The sequence below is a fragment of the Ornithodoros turicata genome, chromosome 6, assembly GCF_037126465.1.
Source record: "Ornithodoros turicata isolate Travis chromosome 6, ASM3712646v1, whole genome shotgun sequence".
Taxonomy (NCBI): domain Eukaryota; kingdom Metazoa; phylum Arthropoda; class Arachnida; order Ixodida; family Argasidae; genus Ornithodoros; species Ornithodoros turicata.
In genome coordinates, this window is record NC_088206.1 from 13765914 (window position 1) to 13788804 (window position 22891).

At 44.8% G+C, this 22891-nt stretch overlaps 2 protein-coding genes across 7 annotated transcripts; one reads left to right on the forward strand and one right to left on the reverse strand.

Moving 5' to 3' along the window:
- Positions 1-1346: 1346 nt before the first annotated feature.
- Positions 1347-16253, forward strand: LOC135399170 (histone-lysine N-methyltransferase SUV39H2-like). 6 transcript variants are annotated; one of them, XM_064630924.1, is made up of 12 exons: positions 1347-1440; positions 3174-3398; positions 5177-5314; positions 5415-5455; positions 8139-8266; positions 8349-8496; positions 10078-10311; positions 10381-10614; positions 11521-11622; positions 11699-11866; positions 14888-15017; positions 15100-16253. In XM_064630924.1, exons 3-12 carry the CDS (start codon positions 5206-5208, stop codon positions 15207-15209), a joined length of 1404 nt encoding a protein of 467 aa, XP_064486994.1. In that variant the 5' UTR covers positions 1347-1440; positions 3174-3398; positions 5177-5205; the 3' UTR covers positions 15210-16253. The 6 variants fall into 6 exon arrangements, with proteins under 6 accessions (XP_064486994.1, XP_064486993.1, XP_064486992.1 ...); XM_064630923.1 differs by lacking the exon at positions 1347-1440 and adding an exon at positions 1743-1828; XM_064630922.1 differs by lacking the exon at positions 1347-1440 and adding an exon at positions 1838-2075 and having other exon boundaries at positions 3129-3398.
- Positions 16254-18317: 2064 nt separating this feature from the next.
- LOC135397646 (RNA polymerase II-associated protein 3-like) lies at positions 18318-22816 on the reverse strand. Its single transcript, XM_064629256.1, has 10 exons — positions 22608-22816; positions 22343-22456; positions 22157-22240; positions 21841-21968; positions 21569-21764; positions 21323-21463; positions 20528-20752; positions 19282-19379; positions 19094-19188; positions 18318-18492 (listed from the first exon to the last, which is right to left on the reverse strand). The coding sequence occupies exons 1-10, from the start codon at positions 22767-22769 to the stop codon at positions 18410-18412; spliced, it is 1326 nt and encodes a 441-aa protein (XP_064485326.1). The 5' UTR covers positions 22770-22816; the 3' UTR covers positions 18318-18409.
- Between the last annotated feature and the right edge of the window lie 75 nt (positions 22817-22891).

A 22891-nucleotide genomic window follows, 5' to 3' on the forward strand; every position in this document is an offset into this window, starting at 1 on the left:
AGCCTGTGGGCAGAGACCTTAGCTGAGGCGATCTCCTTGAAGGTTAGCTTCTCCTTTCTCGGAGGATGGGCTCCTTCACGGGAAGGTCTGTTGTGCACGCAGATGAAGCGATTGTCAGTGTCTGGGTCGTCGGTAGGCAGCTTGGCGTAACTGCCTTGGCGAGGCTGCAGTCGAATGTATTGTCGGTGGCCGTCGAGCGGCTGGTTCGGTGTGTACCATATCATACTGGCCAACAGCAGTAGAAAGAGGACGGTCAAGATTAGAAGCATGGCACGCGTGTCTGTGTCGAACGTCTCCCGACGCCGTCTTACGTGCTCCGTGCCGTTGTACGTATCCGTGTAATTGCCGATGTTGTCAGCGGTCTGCTCCGTTGAATTGACACTCTTGACATCCCTCTTGTACCTGCGATACCTTCTCTGACCCACCCTCGAGGCATAATCGTATCGCTGGTTTCGCCACCCGCTCCAGCCATAATCTATTTGTTGGTCTTCTTGCGAGAGCTCGTTCTGCGGGTAGTAATTCCTGTGGGTATCCTGAAATGCGGGAAGATTTACTTCGACAAATGCTGATTTGGTGGTTGGATGTTCTGTACATGTCCTGGTAGTACCAATCGAAGTGTCTTTTCTGAAATGTTTAAATAGTCTTGCCCACATTTGTGCCTTGGTCGTCATAGTGCTCGAGGTTGATGCTGCAACAGTGGTGTTTGCGCCGGTAGCAACGACAAGTCGATCCGTGTGTCCACTGCTTCTTGCAGGTGCCTGTGTGGTTGAAGCAAAGATGGTTCTTTTACGCATCACATGCTTCAATGTGCGGCGTCTTCTGTACTGTGGGATTTTTGACGGTGGCATGGATGGCAGATTTGGGAAGATTGTTACAGGAGCTAACACCCAACTCGAAGTCCATCTCCTGGTGTACAGTTTTGCTGGCCTCCAGCTTATGGTTCGGGGATGTTGGCTCTGGGTTGTGCTGTGAAACCTAGGTGCTGTTGCTTCAACATTTGACTTGGCATGGAGTAGCGAATTTGAAGATGGCATGCCCGTTCTTCTGGTTCTAAGTTGAGGAAATTTGCTGCCAGTGTCATCCTTGCCATGGATTATGACATTGCTGGAGATGTTTGTTACACGACCCCTACCTTTCGAAATGATTGTCTGAGAAATGAAAATTCCCTTTTTGCTGTCTGAAGAACCAAAGCTGCCAACCAAAAGGAGAACCAAATCCAAGCAGATAAAAGGAACTCTATGCTGCGCATCCATGTTGTGTCTTAGCCATACTCTCAGAACAATCTCTCATGAGCTTGTGTGTGCTTGTTGGGTATGGCTAAGCAAGGCGTGAGTGATAGAACAGCCATTGGTGTGCTTCTTCCTCCTCCTCCTCCTTGAAGCAGCAGCCTCGGCCATGCGAGATCCTACAGCGATCATCATCTTTCGATGCTATAGTAAGGTAATAGTAACAACAGACCATTTATTGTTCCTGTGTGTACATTTTTAGAGAATGCAGCAATATTCAGTTGTTTTAGCCGTGTGCTGGACAAATGTGGCATTGTGTCATGGCGTTGGTCATGGAAACCATACTCAGGTTTATTGTGGAATGTTTCTGTGCATAAGAGCACGTTAAATAACCAGATATGTAAATTAGGAGCACGGTTACCTAATTAAAGAAACCTCCCTTCCCGCTCTGGCGCCATTTCCTAAGTTGGCTTGAGCTGGCTAGCTATCGCATTGATCGCATATCGTGCTTGTTCACTTCACGCCATACATTCCGCACAAGCAAATAGTGCAGGCTACTTGTGCTTATTACAGAGTCCTGGAGATCCCTTTTTGCACTGAATGTAAGATTTGCACCATATCTGTGTGGTTGAGAATAATATCATACTGTCTCGACTGATTCTTCGTTCAGTTGTTCGTGCACGCGTTTCATTAGAAGCAGTAATAACCGGTTTGTCTTCTAAATGATCTTCCGCCGCCGTTGCAGAAACTTTCAAATGTGTCTTGCGGGAAGACGGGACTGTCCATATTGTTAGGCTCGTTATTTATAGTTTCCATAGTTTCGCCATCTGTATATTTTAATACTCTCAGGTACGTTGATCTCAAAAAGTTGGATAGATTTGTGCTGTACGTTGTTTTGTGCCTTCATAATGATCGGTGGCAGCTTTCCATGAGGTTAGTTGATAGGTTTCGTATGGCGCGGATTTTAATGGTGCTCGGTACACAAACCTACATTAACAGATGCTCTTCTTGATACCTTTTGACGCAGCCCTTGCTTGTAAGAAATGGCTGTCCATACAATTCTGTCGGAGCTGGCAGATGGATCGAGCTACGTGTAACTCCGGGAATGATCCGATCCACTGCCGATTTGCAAGTGACGCTAAGACTCAGGTTACGTTAGCGACGGGTTTAAAGGAAGTAGGCGTGGAAATTTCTGTTCAAGGGGTTCAACTATGCCGTGGGCCAATATGGGGCTTCTGTTGTGGAAACTACAGAACGGTTAATTTCCTGAAAAGTCGCGATTTTGAAACCAGCAACTTTTTTATGTAACCTTTTCGTTCATAATTCATCAAGCAGTTTCTCATGTTTGTGCAGCTCGTGGAATCATCTAATATTAACACCTGATCTTGAAAAAAAAAAAATTATATATAGATAGTCATGGAACGATGCGGCAGCACCAGAGGACACGTGTTTCGCCGTGTTTGCGGCTCGTTAGCCCTGGGTAGCTGCGCATCGTTCCGAATTGGCAAACCAGGGGTCACTCAGCGAGCGATATACACCTGGGAGGGTGACTGAGCACTCCTCAATGCCACAGTGCAAGCCAGTGAATTATAATGCAGGAAAAAAAAAAGTCTTTTTTTTTTTTCCTGGATTATATATATATATATATATATATATATATATATATATAGTATTTTGATTAGGTCTTTACACTGGACCTTGAAATGTGTACAGGAATGTAATAGTGTACTGCAAAGATCATCTTCTTTCTTCTTCCTCACACTCTCTGGCCTTGATTCACCAGGATGCAAGGTTGCTAGTGCACTCCTGCTCTATATTACACTCCTCTTCCTCTTGAAAATTTCTGAGTTTTTGTAGCCATGTGTTGTCGTCTTGGACATCTACTCTTGCCCGTCGATGCAGACAACAGGGGATTCACTTTGTTTCCATGGAAATTGTCGTCTGCAGTCCCGTCAGCTCCATTGGACATATTCCTCGACGTACAAGGATGGCCGCATCTCCCCATTTTTGCCGATGTTCCTGTGCAGTCTAATTAATTTGCCGACCTTTTCATCGCGGGTGCTATTCGAAGAACAACGAGGTCCTTGGTACTAGCCTGCCACATCTGAATTTCTTCCTCTGAAGGTACTGTTTAGCCCCAGGCTGAGCGGTCCTCCCTGAGCCTGCAGTCTGGTGAGTATGCGAACGAACGTTTTAGGTGCGAAGAGTTCCGTACCGGCCCGTGACCGCTTTCTAGTAGCAGTTATTTTGCTCCCCTCAGCCTTCACCACGGTGTGGTTGTTTGGGCTGTAGGATGTCAAATCCGTGATCAAGCCCCTTCTCTTCATTTTTTTTTTTTTTTTTCTACCTATGGTTCCCACTCATTCAGTCCCACTCTATTACTCATGGGCAAACCTGATAGGATGTACCCGTTCTGAGGCTGGTCCCGCTCGCAAACATACACGAACCTCAAGGTGGCTGAGAACATGAAAGATTGAAATATATCATATAGTAAAAAAAAAAACAGAGTGGCAAGAACTGATCCTGCACCCCTTGATCACAGGTCAGTGCAGTAACTGCACACTTGACAGGTAATCAAAAGGTGCGAACTCAATTCCTGCTGCTCTCTGGCTTTTTCAACAACTGGCCTATTTCATACCACTGACAGATGGGCGCATTTAGAGGGGCACTAAACCGGTGGTCGTACTTGGTCTAAAAAACTGCACAGAGTGAAAGCAGGGGTTTTACTCTACCTAAATATGTGGAAGACTTTGTGTAACCCAAGCGCTTTCACTATTTAAAAAGCAGATCAAAGAGTGAAATGACTACCCTTCATCTATTGCATCAGCAAACGTCACTTGGCTGCAGCAAACGGGCCACGCGTATCAGAAACCTGTGATTTCAGACTCATGCCTGAGTGACGTTTTGTGTCGTCAACCAATCTCGGGCTTCCGCAAAGTCAGCCACGGAGGAGAACTTCGAAACGTAGTCCTACTGCCACAACCTGCCGAACCTGTTTGCTGTCGCATTGTTGCGGCTGCGGAGGGGTTTCACTTGAAATAAAAAGTGCGGTTTGATCTCATTTCCATTAGTGAAAGCAACTGGAAAGAATGTACAATTAATACATTGAGGACATTCCTCGTGAGTGTACTCTGAAAACTTATTAGTAGCAACTTAACTTATTATTAGCACTTATTACAAAATGCAGCAACACAAGTGTTGGCCCGCACCAAATGTCAAAATCACATTGCACCCTGCAGCCACATACGTGGCACTTTCTGGATACGAAGACTCTACCGCTGAGTCCCTGTCGTTCTGGGATGCAGCCGTTCTTTAGCCGAAGCCAGATTTCTATTCAAAGAAAGGGATCGTCATATCCTGGTCTTCCGCGGACGCTGGTGTCGGAAGTGTTCCAGTCCTCGTCACGATTCTGTCTCCTGACCCAGTTAGGTTGTATCGCTAGCTCGATAAAGGGTCTGTCATGGGGGGGGGCGGTCTTAAAAAAATTTCGTGCTCTGCGGCACAGTATCATCCAGGAGATAGGGTTTTTACATAGAGAACACAGCCATATGGGGGGGGTGCCCTCCCCCCCCCCCCCCCTTAAATCTGCCCCTGCACACACATAAAGTGTGACTTTGCGTGTGTGTGCATTTTTGTTAACGTCTTACTCTTGTACAGGGGGTTTTACTGTCATGTATTTTGTACTCACTTGCTCCTTAGCAATACTTTCAGTGTACTTTCCAGGCACGGTAGTATAAAGGCAGCTACAAGACAAAACCAGGACAGGAAGCAGTCGCCCCGTGTGCTTTCCTTCCTGTCCTTGTTTTGTTTAGCTGCTGCTTTTATACCATCATGTCCGAATATCGAATACTACCCCAAATTAGTACCTTAGTACTTAGTACCTCATAGAATTTTTGTGTCCCTTGGCTGCTGCAGATTTCTAGGACTTAAATATTGAATTTGTTTGCCAGTTTGTCACACAATCCTTGAGTGGCTTGGAATGGACAACAGGCACCCCATCGTAAAGCTGACACGTCTAGAGGACATGCATGGTCTCTATGACACGTACAAGCCTTCTAGCTCTTCTGCAGACCACGATGAAGTGGAAGGTGAGTTGGCGGTGATTTTTTGCGGATTTGTACTATGACGCGTAGTGGAATCAGTTCACATTAATTTTTTTCTCTCTCTCTCTCTCTCTCTCTTTCGCAGAGTACGAAGTCCAAGAAGTGAAAGGCGTGAGAGTCACCAAGGTCTGTTCAAACTGTTTTTATTATTTCGGTGTCTGTTTTTCACGTGTCTGAGCTATAGACGACTTGCGTGATTCTCAGGTGGCAGCATGAAACCGTGCGGTACACTGTGGAAGTTTTCTGTGGGAACTTTGCTCGCCCGCCGCACGTATGTTTAGTGAGCCCCACATGTTATCCTCTCTGCGGACATGCAGCAGTGTGAAGCTCCTTGATTTTGAAGTTGATTGCACTGAAAGGAATTGCATTTCTGCACAGCCTAACTACAATTACATTCACGTTCGACTCGAAAATGAGAACGTGAAGAAAAAAAAGCACCCAAACAAAGCAAAGCGATTGCGTGTTGAACTGTACGAAGGAACATCATTCTCGGTAATTGACATTGCTTGGCTTGTGACATTGACAGAAGTCTTGGCTTGTACCTGAGCAATGTGTTAATTAATAATGGTTTCGTAAATGCATTTAATCTCACTGCACTAATGTCAGTTTGTCGAGCTGTTCCAAACAGGCATTTTCTCTGCTCCGATTTCTGCTCCAAACGGCGAAGTCCAATCACATCACTGAATTCTTGCTTTTCTTTGGCGGTGGGGAAGCCTTATGTCGCCATTCTATGCTGCTGCTTTTTGTCTCTTGGGTGAAATGATGTATCCAGGTTTCATCGCATGTGATGATTGATTGCAAAAATTCGTCCCCCTCGGATTGAAATCGGTTTGGCAGCTGCTCAGAGGTTGCCATGCGCACTCCCTTCTGGTCACAAGTCAGGTGTCTAGGAACCCAACACTGCCGACACTAATATTACACTGGGCTGCAATGTCCTGAACTGTTACTCACCAGTTCTCGACTATGGCTTGCTCATTACTTTCGATGTTCACTGGCGTGACTGCAGTCGGACGAACGTGTCCATGTGGTTCATTCGTCACCATATCCCATCCTTTGCCAAACTGTCTGCACCATTCTACGCTGTTCCCTTGCCTTGTTTGTTCCCATTATTGTGCCTGTAATCTTTGCGAAATCTCGTCTGGTTTGACGTTCTCCTTCACAAGGAACTTGATTATGCATCGCTGTTTCCACAACTACAGGCACACTGCTGGCCACCATGATCGCTGCCGCATGTGTCGCTGGCCCGAGTACAAATGCACTTCATCCTCAGAGGGTTTTATTCAATTATATTTACGCACCGATTTTTCTCGAGCAAGTGTCTCGGTCAACCTTCAACGACCCTTGTGCAACAGAAATTTTTAGTGTAGAGTCTCAAAACGTCTTGTGAAGACCCCTAGTGGTCTTTGGCAATGCGTTAAAGGGGCAGTAAAATGCTAAAATTTCTTCTTGCATAATGAAAGACACCATTACCCTAACAGCAACCCAAAAGCAACGAGATCCATCTATGGCGTCATTCGTGATTTATGAGAGAAATAACTTGGAATTCACGCTTTCTCTCTGCGTTTGTCATGGAAAAGGCACGTTTTGATTTTGGTTTTCGGAACAACATGAATTTTGCGTTTTGAACAGAAAATTGCAGATGTTGCTCGGATATGATTAGAACCTTCTGTTTTAGGGTGAAACCCGTTTTTGCCCCACGATTTTCAAAAAAACATAAAACCCAAAGGCACAGGGCCTTATATGTGATGCTTGTATGGATGCTCGTATATTTTGAAACAACACAAATTTAGCGTTTTCAAACAGAGGGTTGCAAACATTACTCGTATGTTTTGGATACAGAAAGGCGTGAATTTTGTTCCTCCTCGGGGACAAAAAGATTGGGTAGATGATAGCAGTCAACTTCTTCCTCGGGTCCAGGGTAAGAGAGTTGTCATGTAGGGTGGTGGTGGGACGACGCAAGTCCGGTCCGCGGAGAGAGCCAGGCCCGTCCAAGTCGTAGCGGAAGAAGTTTATTTACATCTATGTACAGCAAGACGACTTCTGACAAGAAAGACCGAAAAAGATCACATCAGAAGACATCTCCACATGGGCGACGGGCCTTTTTTGTTTAAAATCAGGGCGCCGCCCACAAATTACGCAAACAAAATCAAAGATGCAAATTTCTCATTTCTCAGCCCCAGGATTGGTCCGTTACCAAAGCTCTCCAAAATGCTCCAATCCTGAAGCGAGCAAATTACAAAGGATAGTTCCCAGAATTAGACAATTCTCACAAATAAACAATGTTACAAATCCAAAACCCATTAGTGGCTCAAAGTAAAATGTATACAAATACATGAAAGGGCTCGCAGGAAACGGGTTCCCTACATATGGCAAGTTTGGCCTCAATTCATGTTTCTCCCGAGGGAAGACAAACGCCAGTGTTCCGCATGTCACAATGCCATTCATACACTGAGGTCTGGAGATAATCCGCATCTATTCACGAAGGAGTGTATCAATGAAAGTGACTTTAAACGAAACCCTCTGGATAGAAAGAGGCGACCGATGGGTGTTCTCGATTATCATAGACTAGTAGAAACTTAACAATAGCAGACGATCATAAATTCACGAAAGCCCAGCAGCATATTCTTCGACTAGTTGAGAGACCCCTCTACTATAATGGAATGCCTTATTCTTAGAAGGTCCTCGTTGAACGACCTCCCCTATGCTTTCAAGCCACCTGTGTCTGCCATGTTATTTTTATTGGCACCATGTGGTTCACATTCTGAATTTTATAATTTTCTACTGCTCACACATTGTATCTGGCCAGCAGCAGGGAGAAGCACATTTTCTGCTAAAATGGAGAGGATGGGACTCGTCCTACAATTCATGGGAGCCAGAGAGCAGCGTGGAGCACTGCCAGGACCTCGTGAGGGACTACTGCTTCAAAAGCAACTCGATGTGAGACATTTTGTGGCTCATTCTACAGATTAGTGCTCCTACGAACGGCTGTGTTTGAGGAACAATCTCCTTGCGTTTTCAGGTACAGGTTCACATTAATGAAAAAGGCGCTCCAAAAGGTCTCTCATGCCCTCCACCCCGATGTTTATATTTTAGCTAAGCTCATGCGGCATGACATACGAGCAGATGCATTCATCAGTAGGAAAGATATTGAAGACATGAGGAAACAGGTACGTTATTCTTCTGTGAGCTGTGCAGCGATGTGATTGCTGTGCCACTTGCACCAAACTGCGTTAGGGGGCCATCCCTGCTACATCCTGCTACGTTTTCGCAAAATATCAAGCCTGTGCCAAACATCTGCTTGCACCGTTAAAGCAAAGGCAAGCCCCCAGCTGAGCCCCCGTGATTGTTTAGTGGGTGTCTAGTAAATGTGCAGTGCAGCGACCCTTATTCTTACAGTTTCGCTTCCGTTCTGCATTCGCTGAGCTGGTGTGCTGCTGTTGGAAAACCCTTACCTGACACGCGTTCTTTGAAGGGTGAAGTTGCTTATCTTAAACTGTTTGTCGCCTGCCTGTTGCCACCAGGCAAATCGATAGAGATAAGATCTCCCCCACCAGAAGGATTGGAATATGACAAGATGGAAGGCGCAGGTCCGATCACTATCGCTGTTTATTTCATTTTTTAAACCATTGCCGTCTTTCCGTGCTGTGTTGCTGTAACTTGTCACAGGTGTCACATCCCGTAGCTAGAAGTAGGGGGAACACTCATAATAGGCTATCAGTTAGTTGGTATTGTGGAACGAGAAACCTCAATTAAATATTGGACAATGTTCAGCCTATGTGATTCTAGCACTATGTGAAAGCACTGTGGACAAATTGAGTGCGGAATTAACTGAAACGACGTCATAGTATTAAGAGCACACATAATGCTTTCCTGCCAGTAAGCTAGCTTTCACAGATTCTTTCACTGTGTCATTTATACTTGGCACTAACTGCAGAATATCGGGGCAAAAAATGAAAAAAGCTGAGAAATTCTTGGCAGTAATCCATATTCAATTCTGTATTACATTACAATTGAAACATTTGAATTTTCACACCGCTCTGTCGCTGTTTGCAAATATTGTTGCAAATCCTCGTCTAAATTTTTTTCATTACACATAAGCTGTGATTGCAAAACAAGCGTTACAAGGCGTTGGTCTTTGACTTCAGGTACGACATATACGCTCACTCTTTCGAAAGTATATTAAAAATAAAGTGCATATGACTGTGCATGGTGTACCATATCTGCTCCAAAGCACTGTTTTGTTGCTTCAAAACTGATTTTTGTGCGTGTGTGTTGTCTGTCGCATGTCTGAGACAGATTTCATTGTTAAGTGTTTACGGTTACAAAAACAACACGCGTCGACGAATTACCCACGGGCGAGGCACATTCTGATGGTGAGAATGATGATATGACACTGGATGACGAGCAATGGACAAAGTCATAGATCACAAAAGGTGCAGTGCCACATGTGGTATCGGCAGGTATGTTGTCCTCGTAAAAGCTTTCAACACAAAGCTGTGTCAGTTTAGAGCTAGATAAAATGCTTTTGCACTCGCAACAAACGTGCACGTGTTCAGTGTGTTCACGTGCACTTTGTTGATGTGATCCCGACCGGCGATTTTGCAGAACCTCGTCTTTGATGAAAACTCTCATATAACGATCGGGTTTCGCGTTCCCGCCAGTATCGTTCTAAACCAGCTCGACTGTACTACGAAATATTCTGGCTTGCCGAGACTTGTTCCGAAGAGTAATTATATTGCTCCTTCCAGGTAGCGCACATCGTAAAGGACCACGACGGGAACGCGCTCTCGAAGCTCAACATAAAGAAGGGTTTTGGAGGTCTTAGGCAATTCTTAGAGGCTGTTGAGCAAAGACAGCACACCTTAGCTGCTATGCAGCAGTGGGAGACCTACATCAACGACACATCCGGCGAAAGTGCGCACATCTATGTCGAGAACTTCGCGGACTGCGAAGCCCCGCCCCTTGATTTTGTGTACCTCAGGGTGAGCTCTTTGCAGCACTGTGGCCAGGCCACGTGTGACAGATCTTTTTTTGTGTGTGTGTCTGCGCAGGACTATCAGCCAGGACCGGGGGTCACGATAAACAACGATCCTCCATTGGGGTGCTCGTGCAAAGACTGTTTTGAGGAAAAAGACAAGTGCTGCGCCGAGGGCTTCGGCATGCGGTACGCTTACAATCACTACGGCACGCTCTTACGACCGTTCGGGTCTGCCATATACGAGTGCAACAAGCGTTGCACTTGCGGACCAGACTGCAATAACCGTGTGGTGCAGAAGGGTCGCCAGGTTGGTTCCAGAACTTGAGCTCTCACTCTGCCTTCTATGGCAATTTCTCTCTCAAATTTTTACTTCTTGGCACTCTGGTGCACTTTTCTGTCGTTTTTATTTTCATTTTATTTTATATATATATATATATATATATATTTTTTTTTTTTTAAATGATGTGCCGTATTTATGTGCACAGAAATTAAGCTTTGGTGAATACAGCTGTGAACTTCATCAGCTCGCTAGATATTGCCAGGGGGAGGAAGTGCTCACGAATAATTAAGGCCCCAGGTTTTCCGCGAAGTATCTCGGAATCCGGAATTCGTCGTGGAATCCTTCGTCTGGCGCGGAATTTCGCAGAATCCCTTACTTTTAGGGGTGTGTGGATATTCGAGTCCTCGAATTCGAATCAGATATCAATCACTCGGGAAGTATTTCGTTGGCAAATCGAATACCCGATTACCTCTGTTCCTATAAACTCTGTAGATGCTGAAACATCTTTCAGCTGGTACAAAATGATTGCAGGCGTCAAACGTCATTCTTTTTCAGAGGAGAACACAAGATCTGTATCTAATGCTGAGCCACAACAGTGCTTTGAATGCGTAATTTTACAAAATATTTTTGTCCGCCACATTATCCAAGAAAATAAAGTGCTTCCCATTTCAAGCAGCCGTTGATTGCTTGCCGAGGAAAATCGTGGAATTTAGAAGCAGGTGCCGCAGAATTTTGAATTTGCCGCAGCAGAAAACCAGGGGCCTTACAAATAATTGTGCTTCATAACTATTAAATAATAATATAAAATGCTCATTTTCAGCATCAATCATAGGACTGTCTGTTATCTATGAAGATAAGTTTGCTCTATGCGAGGGCGCAATAAGGCGAAAGGATTAAAACATTCAGTGAAATTCACCAATTAAATCCCCGTAGGTTCCAGTGGTTATCTTCAGAACAGGAAATGGCCGCGGCTGGGGTGTGCGTACCCTGCAGAGGATCAAGAAGGGTACCTTTGTGATGGAGTACCTCGGAGAAGTATGCGACACATAGCACGTGTTTCGATCTGTGTGTTATTGTGAACTTTTATGACGGAGCTTTAATGTTCCAATAGATCATCACAAACGAAGAGGCAGAAAGACGCGGCAAGGCTTATGATGCCGAAGGAATGACGTACCTCTTTGACCTTGACTACACAGAACCCGAGTCTGAAGACGCGGAACAGTGCTATTCCGTTGATGCAGCCAAGTATGGAAACGTGTCACATTTTGTAAATCACTCGGTGTGTGTTCCAAGTTTATATTCTACTTTTTCTCGCGCTCTTCAGGCTGTTGCCTTCTATACTTATGGGACTGGAATTTGAATGATGATGTTTGCTGCCCATGCTATCACGTCCCGAAACAGCTACATCAAACCTATTTTTGAAAAATACTGTAGTCGTGTTCGACTTAAGAAGGGAAAATAAATCTAGTCCGTCAGCTCTCAAAATAACACTGCGGCGCAGATAGGATTGGCTGGACGCAGGGAGGTCACGCTCCCTCCTCCGCCAGATAATGTAATCCATCGCACTTCCTCTGCTTTCGTATTGGCTGTTACGACTGGCCACGTGACACTACGTGAGCTGTCCCTCATGGTGGTACTGCGGTATTTCTTCTGGCACGCCATTGTTTCTCCTTATCTCCAGTAGCGTGTGTAGATGACTGACTAGATTTCTGTTCCTTCTTAAGTTGAACACGGCTATGAAATTATGTAAATTTGGCCAAGAGGGATGTGCTGTGTGTCGTCATCAACGAGGAGGGGGGAAGTCTTGCCATTAGGACTTCAGTGTCTGCCTAGCATTTTCCTTGTGACCAGCCCCTCGCTCAAAAATGAGGCAAAGCTTTGCTTTGCGGACAATATATATTCGACCCTTTATTTGCGAACTACCTCGCTTTATGAATGGTGCACCCTGGGACAAGAACCTCCCCTTGTTCTTCCCCCTTTGTTTAAGAACCCTCGATTTCTGAGCCGTGAGTGCCATGATTCAGGGATGAGATTTACCTTGTTTATGATCTGGGTAGGCACAGGCATCCTGCATCCCACTGTTAAAGAAGCAAAATAAGAAAGGGTGACTGACTTACTTGCCACAAAGTATAATCCGTCTTTCTGGGGCACAGTCTGTCAAGCAGCTGTTGCTTTAGAGCCGTACCTTGAAATGGACACTTATCACTTTGAGAATTGGAACGACAAGTAAAGCACTGGATTACTAACGCTTGTTCCTAGAAAGATTGGCACAGGAGAAATGACAGGGTAGAGCACTATTACAAATTAATTTCAACGCTATACAGTAAAACCCGCGGATGGCGATATCGCGTATAACGATATCCCTCGTAAAACGATGGTTCATTATTTTACCGTCAAAATATACATTGTTTCTATGGGGAAACGACCCGCGTACAGCGATGGAAACCGCGGTTCCGAGTACTCGTATAATGATGTTGGACGCTGTCCCGTGCGCATAACCTCGCCGCAATTTTCGCCACGATAAGATACAGTAGAATCTCGATGATACAAATCTCACGGAGTGGCGGAAAAAATTCGTATCGTCCGAAATTCACATCAAAACAATTAAACCAAAATAAAAATTGAGGCAAGAAAACAGAGCCATCCGCGAGTCGCACGACAAGGTTCTAAAGTGAGCTTCTCCTAAAGCACGCAGGCGTTAGGTGAATCCGACTTGCGGAATGGTGACGTGTAGTGTTGCCAGTTGTTGTCCTGATATGTACCTTGGTTCCCTCCACGAGTTCTGGTCGCTGTTTTTCCAAGCCACTGCAGTGTCACACAGCTTCAAGTTTTGTTTTTTTTTTGCTACATGCGGGGTGGCGCGCGACTTTTCAGGGACGTGCTATTTAGGTCAGCCCTCGTTTAACGATGTACCCCCTATAACGATGGAATTCGCGATTACCGTCAATATCATTATACGCGGGTTTCACTGTAAATATAATCACACATAGTAATGTATTTCCGATCGTTCAAGCTCTTCCACTCATTTCATAGCTGAACAGCTTTTTTTAAAAAAACGTTAACCGTTCATAAATCGAAGGCTCGTATCTACTATTAGGTAGATATTGTATCTACATAGGTAGTAAATACAGTAAACTTCCGTTAATTCGACCCTGACGGGAACGCGAAATTTGATCGAATTATCCGAAGGTCGAATTAAAGAATAGGCAGAAAAATTGTAGAGGTCAATGTCACCTTTGTGCATTCCTCTGCTGTCGCTCACGCTTGAAACGTGCATCTCGACACATTGCACATAGAGCGCTCGCGCGCGCGCTACAACATCGGTGCCAGACGTGTCCTGCCCGCGCAAGATGGCGGAAGCGAAACTGTAGACGATTTCGCGGAAAGCTCGCAGTGTGCGTGCGTGCACGCACCCGCCCACTGAATGCGCTCGGCGACATCGTCTTCAGTTTCGCTTCCGCCATCTTGCCCGGGCAGGACATGTCTGACGACGACGATGTCCACTTCCACGAAGTCATCGAAATTCGAAACTCGTCGAGCGCACGTTGTGTATCAGACTCTTGTTGCACGAACAGTTTCCGAACGAAAGCCCGGTGAAACGTAGAACAATAAACGGAAAGCAAAAACGAGAAAGAGACGTTTCCTCCTCGCACGGCACGAACCACCACCCACCACCACCAAATGAATTGAGTTTTAGTGCATCGTACGCCATTCGCTTTGCGTACGCAAGAGATGCGTGGTGGTTCTGCACAATGCGCGAAGCTCTATGTTTTGCGCGTGCGCAGAACCACAAACGCTATCGCTTACGTACGCAAATACGATAGCGTTCGGTGCGCAAAAACTCGCGGTTATCGGAACGGATCGGTACTGTTCAATCGTCGTCTGCCGATCTGCCACCTGAACTTTAGGGCGAACTTTATCTTGTATGTGCGGTGCGGGCGACGCGGATGCCTGGTCCGCGGACGCATCGATCGAATTACACGATGTGCACTGATTTCACGTTCGAAATAACGGACATTTTTATCAATAGAGGCTTACGGGCATTTGACGGGACCTTCGAATTCGATCGAATTATCGGAAGTCGTATTAACGGAAGTCTACTGTATCTGTTCCTTTAGTAGTAGAGGTCATTAAACACTGTCAGAGATGCGAGAAGTTGAAAAGGGGAAGAACCCAGTTTTAGGAACAGCCATGAAAAGCACAGATGGATGGGACTCTAGAACGAAGTGCAAAATGTTTGTGAGCTACATGGTTGCTCACCTGGAGAATTTCCTAATTACCTGTCGTGCTTTGTCTGCAGTGTGACCCCAACTTAGCTGTCTGGTCAGTGTGGATCAACAACCTCGACACAAAGATGCCACGGCTGGCCTTCTTCACCGTTCGAGATGTGCGCCAGTTTGAAGAGCTGACAATAAACTACAGGATGGAACGTAAGATGTTCCCCTCACTCTTACGCTGCGACATAGTTGCCAACTTTTTTTTTTTTTTTTCTTCTTCTTCTTCTTCTTGCAGCGCCCTCTGTGGTGGGACCTGTGGACTGTGACTGCCCAACGAGACTGCTCATGAGGAAAAGGGTGCTGTGCAAATGTGGTGCACCAAACTGTCAAAAGTATCTGTTCTAGCCCATCATCAACATTTTGCGAGTGCACCGTTATATTGCATCATATCACGACTGTACATAGTCAAACAAACATATTTATGTCGTGATTGCCATGGGGAGTGAAAGATCTGTGCCTGATGTGGTGCAAAGTCATTGTGATGTCAAGTCCTTCTGCTTGGAAGAGAAATGCCTTCATTCACGTGACGCGTATGTGGCAGCATCACCTGCTCAATCTGGATTGTTTGGACACATGCATGGGGATAGATCTGCAAACCATACGAGGACAGACAGAAGTAAACACACCAACTGCTCACTCGGGCTGAAGTTTATTGTTCCAAACAGGAAACTTAACTGGAAGTGAACAAACAACAGGGTGGCATTCCAGATAAGCGAGTTTATCATAAGACAAGACAATCATGGTTCTTGATAAGGTGACTCTGCGCTCTGCCCCAAATACGATTGTTCCTGAGGAAGAAACTTAATGGAAGGCGCGCTTGGATTGTTTCGGGTTGTGGACAGGTGTGCTCGTCCCTTTTTTGCTGACTGTTTCGTTGACGCTGTTATGTAGGACTCGCCAATATTTCAATTACTACGTAACAATAAGTCATAATCATCACTAAATCGTGACTCCCACGGTGGTGTGGGGTAAAATCTCCCTGGGACTTGTTTTTGACGCGACACTTGACTGTGGATGAACTCTTTGACGTTGACCGTTCACAACCCAGAGATACGTGGTCACGTAGGTTGGAGCTCACAACCATCTCGTTTCCCTAATTTGTCCCTTAAAAGGTCGGAAGGAAACATGGTCAGTTATTTATCCTGACCCCCCCGTCCCCCATGTTTGTGATTCTGGACGAACTACTGAACATGGCATCAGTCAAATGATACACAGATCTCTTCATACCGAGTCAGACTGAAATTCACCAAGGGTGATATGGTCACCGGAATGAACAAGAAGGGATTTTAGACATTTGACGCAGTATAACAATGTACGATGTTCCACATATTCTTGGTTGAATTCTTTTCTCTCTCTTTCGCTGACCGATTAAACTAAAGAACGTTGTAACATTGTTGTATTGTCTGCATGTTTTTTGGAAATCTGAGAGTCACGGCTGCGTGTTGAGATTGTCGATGTCAGTCTATTGTTTCATGCATTTCCACTTGTAATTTCTGAAAATTTTGAGAAGCATGATTTAGCTTGATATTTTCCAGTGGACATGTGCCGTTTCAACTCTAGCAGACGAGACTCCTCAGCGTGTTCAACATATTTTGGCAAATTATAAATTGATTAATTACTGATACACCACCACCTTTGAGTAGGCCCCATCGGGAATACATATACAGTGAACCCTCGTTAATATGACCACTGCCGTTCCTGCGGATATTGGTCATAAAGCGAAACGCGGAACGGACACATTGCTGCGCACAACAACAGCTGAGGTAATCATTATTTATTTTCTGAAGGATCAGTTAACAATGACTACGTCAAACAATATTCAGTCATAAATTTTTCTAAGTGGGCAAGAGCACCATCAATTGCGGACACGTTATCGACATTTATCTGCAAAAAAAATAACAGGGTTATCTGTAGGGCTTCGCTTACCTGCTTCGAGTAATGCCGCTCTTCATTCCGACTGCCAAATCAGACCTGTTCCGCTTTATTCCGACCATCCTTACATGAAAACAGTAGCACAGTGTGACCTGGTCCCCGCCTTTTTAAGCACTTCGGTGGTTCGAAAAGCGATAGTATGAGTATAATCCCGAGGTCAGCGATTTCAGGGGACATCCCAAACCTTGACGCCCTACTTTAACACGTGTCACCCTCTGAGTATGAGGTAGCCTCTCCCGGGGGCTACTCTGAGGGTCATGTGACGTGGTCATAATAGCGGGAAGATAATGACTGTGCGTGACCCTACTCGTGAGAAAAATCTTGGTCATTGTCCGATAGACGGATTGTCATATTAACGAGGGGGATTTACATGGCGGCGGAACGGTTCCCGAGAAAAATGGTCGTAAAGCGAGTATGTGAGATTATCGGGGGTCATATTAACGAGGGTTCACTGTATTCAGTGACGTTTCCCAGGGCGAAACAAACCACGGATTTAAGAAAATTCTGGTAAGTCTTAACGTGCACATTATACATTGTAAAGAAGTGTGCCAAAAAGGCAGTGTGCATTATGCATCCGGGTTCTTTCCTGGAAGAGCAGTTAAGCAGTTGCTGTGCTACATCTATTCTCGAGCCTTGGCTCAAGCCACGGTGGCTCACACACCTTGCATAGGTGTGAATAGTTCACTTAAGTGCCCTGACACACAGCAAGCGTGACTAGCGGAGAGAGGCGACAAGCATGCCGAAACAGCAAAGTATGTGCAAGAAGCAGGGCACCACTTACACGTGTTGCTCCTCGGACATTTCAGAAGGCCAGCGTGAGTGCAGCAAAGAGACGGAACGGAATTTGTCACATCAGACTTCGATCTAAATCTCGTAAAGATTGTTTACACTCAACGTTTTACAACCACTTCTGGCTCCATCATGAGAATGTCATCATCAATGTCAGTGCATACTTGTTACAAGTAAACATGACTTTTCCAGCCTTTAGGCCATCTTTAAGACGAATGGTAATGTAGAATTTATAGTTTGTTAGCATTATTAACGCTGGTACGGCCAGCAAGGTGTAGGGGGGTGGCAACGGTGCAGAGTACGGAAAACCCTTCTACTCGCCCATTCGTTTGGGAAGCGAGTGCAAGCGTTAAGGCGGCACTTGAACAGCTGGTGCAGGTACGGCTCCGGTCAACCTTAATAGCGCTGGAAAAGACTCGTTCCCGAGCACGATTACAGCAACCCTGGTGGGGCCACAATTGAACAAAATTATTCTATTTGTTTAACGCAAGGATTTTGTTCAATTAGCATTCCCCCAGTGCCCCAAGGGCGGCTGTTATGTCGCGCTCGGAAATGAAACTTTTCCAGTGTTGTTATTAAGGTGGACCGGAGCTGTACCACTATTGAGGGACTTTCCCGAATAAGTGCAGCCAAATTGAGGAGACTTTATCCCTGGTGACATTGTCATGAAGGTCCTGCATTGTGTACTGAAACTTCATTTCTGTCAGTGCAAGCTAGAAAGCAGTTGTAACATCACTGAGTATCAACTTTATTCGGAGGACATTCCTTTAGATATTGTACACTTTTAACTTTATACAAACATAGTTTGACAGGTGCTCCCGACTTCACACCCTGTATATCTTCCGCAGCTCTAAGCTGTTTTCTTCAGATGTACTTTCTTTGACATATGTAAGCAGCCTTTGTAAACCTGGAAAAATATTGGTTGCATAATATAATGGAAATGGAGGCACGGACAGGTGCTCACAGGGAACAAGAACATCAGTTACTCAAACATGCAACAAATATTCACTGGGTGAACAGTTCTTTATCAATCTTTGAAGAACCAGTTCTAAGACTGCCCTAATAATTTTCTGTAATGTTTCTCTCACCAGTAGTCACTGTAATAACTCGCTACGCTTTTGGTTTAGTCCGCAGTTTCATTTCCTGCCCACTCAGACAGTCATCTTTTTGAAAACTGATGCAGTGCTTATGACAGCAATTAGGAATTGTCACTACATAATGTCAAAAATTAACAAAATACAAAAAAGCTGTCTCTAAAGCTTCTGCCACAGCATCAGCAGTTTACTTTGTAACTTGTTCCTTTTCTGTTGTATTCATTATCACGATATAATAACCCCTATCTCTAATCTTTATAATATGCAGAAAACATCTCCAGGATTTCTGTAAACTTCTGTCAAAGCATCCACTTTACCTATTACATATATAGATGCCTTTAAGCAGTGGCGGTATTATGCATACATAGTAAGCAAAACCAAAACTGTACTCTTAATGCAGGAGTCTTAACTTACATTGCATTTCATCATTCCCAAGCAACATTGTGAGCGTCGAAAACCTTCCGACTTTTGAGAGGTGACTCAAAAAAGGATAGACATCCAAGTCATTTCTGCAGAGAAAGATTTGTGTGAAGAAAAAAACAAACGAATAAATAAGGGCAGAAACAATTCACATGCAGCTGTGCTACGAAGGATAAACCTACGCTATGAAATACTTGTCCAAAATCTTCAGCATATCTGTGAAGAGTTCACTTTCCAGGGAATGCTTGAAAATGATGGGTAGTTTGGCAGGGTCTATTTGCTAGTAGCAGGATGGAAAAGGAGGTAAAAGGTCAGAACATCCAGCATTAGGTTGTTAATCAATAACAGGTTGTTGGCAAAACAAAATGTGTACGCTGTCTGAAGTTCCGGGATCCCATTCTCGCGAAGAAGGACTGAGCTGGTCACGTCCACATCAAGAACATTGGGGTGTTGCAACCGCCTCACATTCCACTCCCCTTCACAAGGGTTGTATTTACATGGTTTTCTGTATTCCCTGCCCCTTGCACCCCGGATTGAAAGTACCATGGCCACACTGCGGTGCTGCGGTTTGGTGCTACTGGGGCTAGTCTTGCGAGCTTCTCTGATGCCCAGTGTGCTTATACTGGTGTACTTTGCACAGCTCAGAGGTACCACTGATGCTAACACATTAGCATGAAGAAAAAGTAACATGGAATTCAAACCAAGTTCTGTAATGTGGTAGTACGCTTCAATTGTAAGTAGATGGCTTCACAGTAGACAGGGAATAACATCTCTTCACGAAAGAAACAAGTTTTTACATTCTAACAGTGACGACCGTGTGTCCGCCGTCGCTCCTGCTAAAGACGTATAAAAGTTGCAGGGATTCCCAGCCCAGCTTCTTCGTAGCAATGGCACTAACGAAACGATTCCAAGCCGCATGATTTATGTTTCTTTCACTACCTACTAGACTATAATGACCATGTCATAATTGGCAACCCCTACGAGGAGCTCATCCGCACTATCTGCTAGGGGCGCTACTCATCGGCCCGCGAGATCTACATCATGATTGGACGATGGAAATTTGAATTTGGAACATGCAGAAGCGAACGCACGACTACCGTAGCAGACGACAGCAACAGCTCCTATGAAAACACTAGAATGATGATGATGATAATCAACTTTAGAAAGAGGCATCTCCCGTGGGACGTCCACCGCTTTTGCAAAAGTACTAAGGCAAGCAGAAGTACAAAGTATTGCAGAAATTGAGTAAGCAATAGCCGGGCCGATGAGTAGTGCCACCGCTAGCTTCTAAATGCGGCATTAGTAAGGGGTGCCTATGACATATTTGTTATAATCTAGTCGGTCGTGGTTTCTTTAATGCATGCATCGAACACCTCCAACAAGAGTTAGGCGTCACAAATAAACGTCCCAATATTGATAAACGTATACCTTGAGATACTGATACTTCTGTTCGGGAAACCTGCTGATCCGTTTCCAGTCCGCTAAGAACTGGTACGAAGTGCTTGCTGGAGATGGAAGGTCAGGCTGGAGCGAAGTCTGCAACGAGCATGACGCTTCAACGGACGAAGACGTCAGTTTCTTGGCCGATGGCTTGGAATCCTCGGGATAGTCTTCAGTCCCAACTTCTTTTATCTGTATCCTCTTCAGAGGTTTCTGCAGACAAAAGGAACCATTGCGATGTTTTGACAAAACAAACACAAAAGGGTTACCCAACATAAAGTAGGGAGTTTGTAGTGAAGGTAAAACGAATTGAAAGAGCGCTTCCGAGCTTAACTGCACCGTTGAAGGACATATTATACGCAAATATATAAAAATTGCCACTTGGTCCAGTTCTTTGTTGAAAAATTGCAGCAATTTTAGAAACCCTCTTAACATTTCCAATGGAGTGTCATGTATACATATGTATGCATAATTTTACAGCAGTCACTCTTAGTAAATGTGCCTTCCAGAGTTGATCGCAAACGACTGCAACGATTCTCTGACAGCTCAAGAAAATTGTGGAATTGAGCATTAAAAATATATATGAAAGCGAGTTACTCGTACATTTTCATAATTTACAGAAACAAATCAGGAAATTGAAAATTTCTGACAATTTCTTCAGAACTTCATTAATCACTGACGAGTTTCAAGGTATGCAGTGCCAGCTGTATACCATACTCTATCTTGATTAGCCCTGTAGAAACTTGCAAGAATATCAGACTGTCATTGGTTGGGCAGTCATACTTTGGATCGGAGATGTTCGGGCTTGGAGATCGGCTGAATGGTCACAACCCTGGGGGATTTTGTCGAGTGCAAAGGAATAGTTCTTCTCGACTTCTCTTCGTGATCATGTACTGGTACTAAGTCTTCCTTCTTCATTGATTCCTGCGTATAATGTAATAGACGCATAAAAGTGTAACAACTATAAAGTTACTGCCTGCTTGTTATTGAAGAACAATTGTCGAATTTGATGTTGCCAGTTAGCATTACCATCATATCCAACTTCTCCAGCTGTTGCCTGGCTTCTTTGTTGTCTCGATCGAGGCTGAGGACCCGCCTGAAGTCATCCTGTGCCAAATCGTAATTCTTTAGACCTACACGCGCCATGCCCCGACGGTGGTACGCCTTTATGTACGTTGGGTCCCATGCCAGTGCGCTCGTACAGTCTTCTTCCGCCGCGGCAAACCTTGCGACGACAACATGAGACATTTTTAGTTAGACATACACTTTCTCTACATCAAACAATTCTCGTTCGGACATACATGTCTTTCCGCAGAAATGCCATGGCACGGTTGGCGAAGAGCATAGCGTTGGTTGGGTCACATTCAATGCCTGTTGTGTAGCTCTCAATTGCCATGTCGTATTGACCTTCTTTGAAAAGTGCATTGCCCTGAAGGAGTGGAACAAGTACAACAACTTTATTTTGAGATGGAGAGTGGGGAGGTTCATCGCCAGAGGCGATACTCTACCCCATTGCTGGGGGAGGTGGGGAATAAAATGAGGAGCCCCTTCACAATAACGAACACTAAGGGGGGAACAAGTATTTCACTAAAGGACCTTTATGAAACTGTATATTACCTTATCCTTTGCCATCAGTGCTTTCTGACGCTTCCATTGCGCATCCAGTTCTTCTTCTTCTGACATATCGTCGTCTTCAGTAGTCTTGTTAAAGGTAAAGCAGAGCGTATGATGTCCACGGGTGAGAAAGAGATATCAATCGAGATCGTATATTTCCGTGTTATAATGTGCACAGACGATATTTACCTCCATTTCCTCATCTGATTTATGCAAGTCTCCGGTTGTGCTTTTTGAAACAACGCTATCTAACTTCGTACACCCGTTTTCCTTGGGGGCTTGCTCAGGGGATGACTTCAACCCCTTGATCAAATGAACGCAACGTTAGTTACTTTCAACGTGCTGAAATGCATTACAGTACTGAGCGAAATGTGCACAATGTTAGGATATGCTTTGTGGTGGCAATGTTATGCATAAACATATGCACTTTGGCGACTACCGCATTGCGCCATACCTCGGTTTCGCGAAGTTTCAATTTCTGTAAACGAAGCTCAGCGTCCTTGGCCTTCACATCGTTCTCCCACTTTCGAAGCTTCCGTAAGTAATCGTCGTATGCTTTACAAGTATTATTATTGCTGGTTTGGGTATGTGAATTCTCCTGATGATCATTGGGCATATTACGCTTCTTTCAAAACACGAAATTTCACATGGCGGGCAGGCAGATTCAGCCGAACGACAATAAACCCAATAAACGGTTTCATCACTAAATCGGCCTTATTCAGCAACAAATCAATTTAG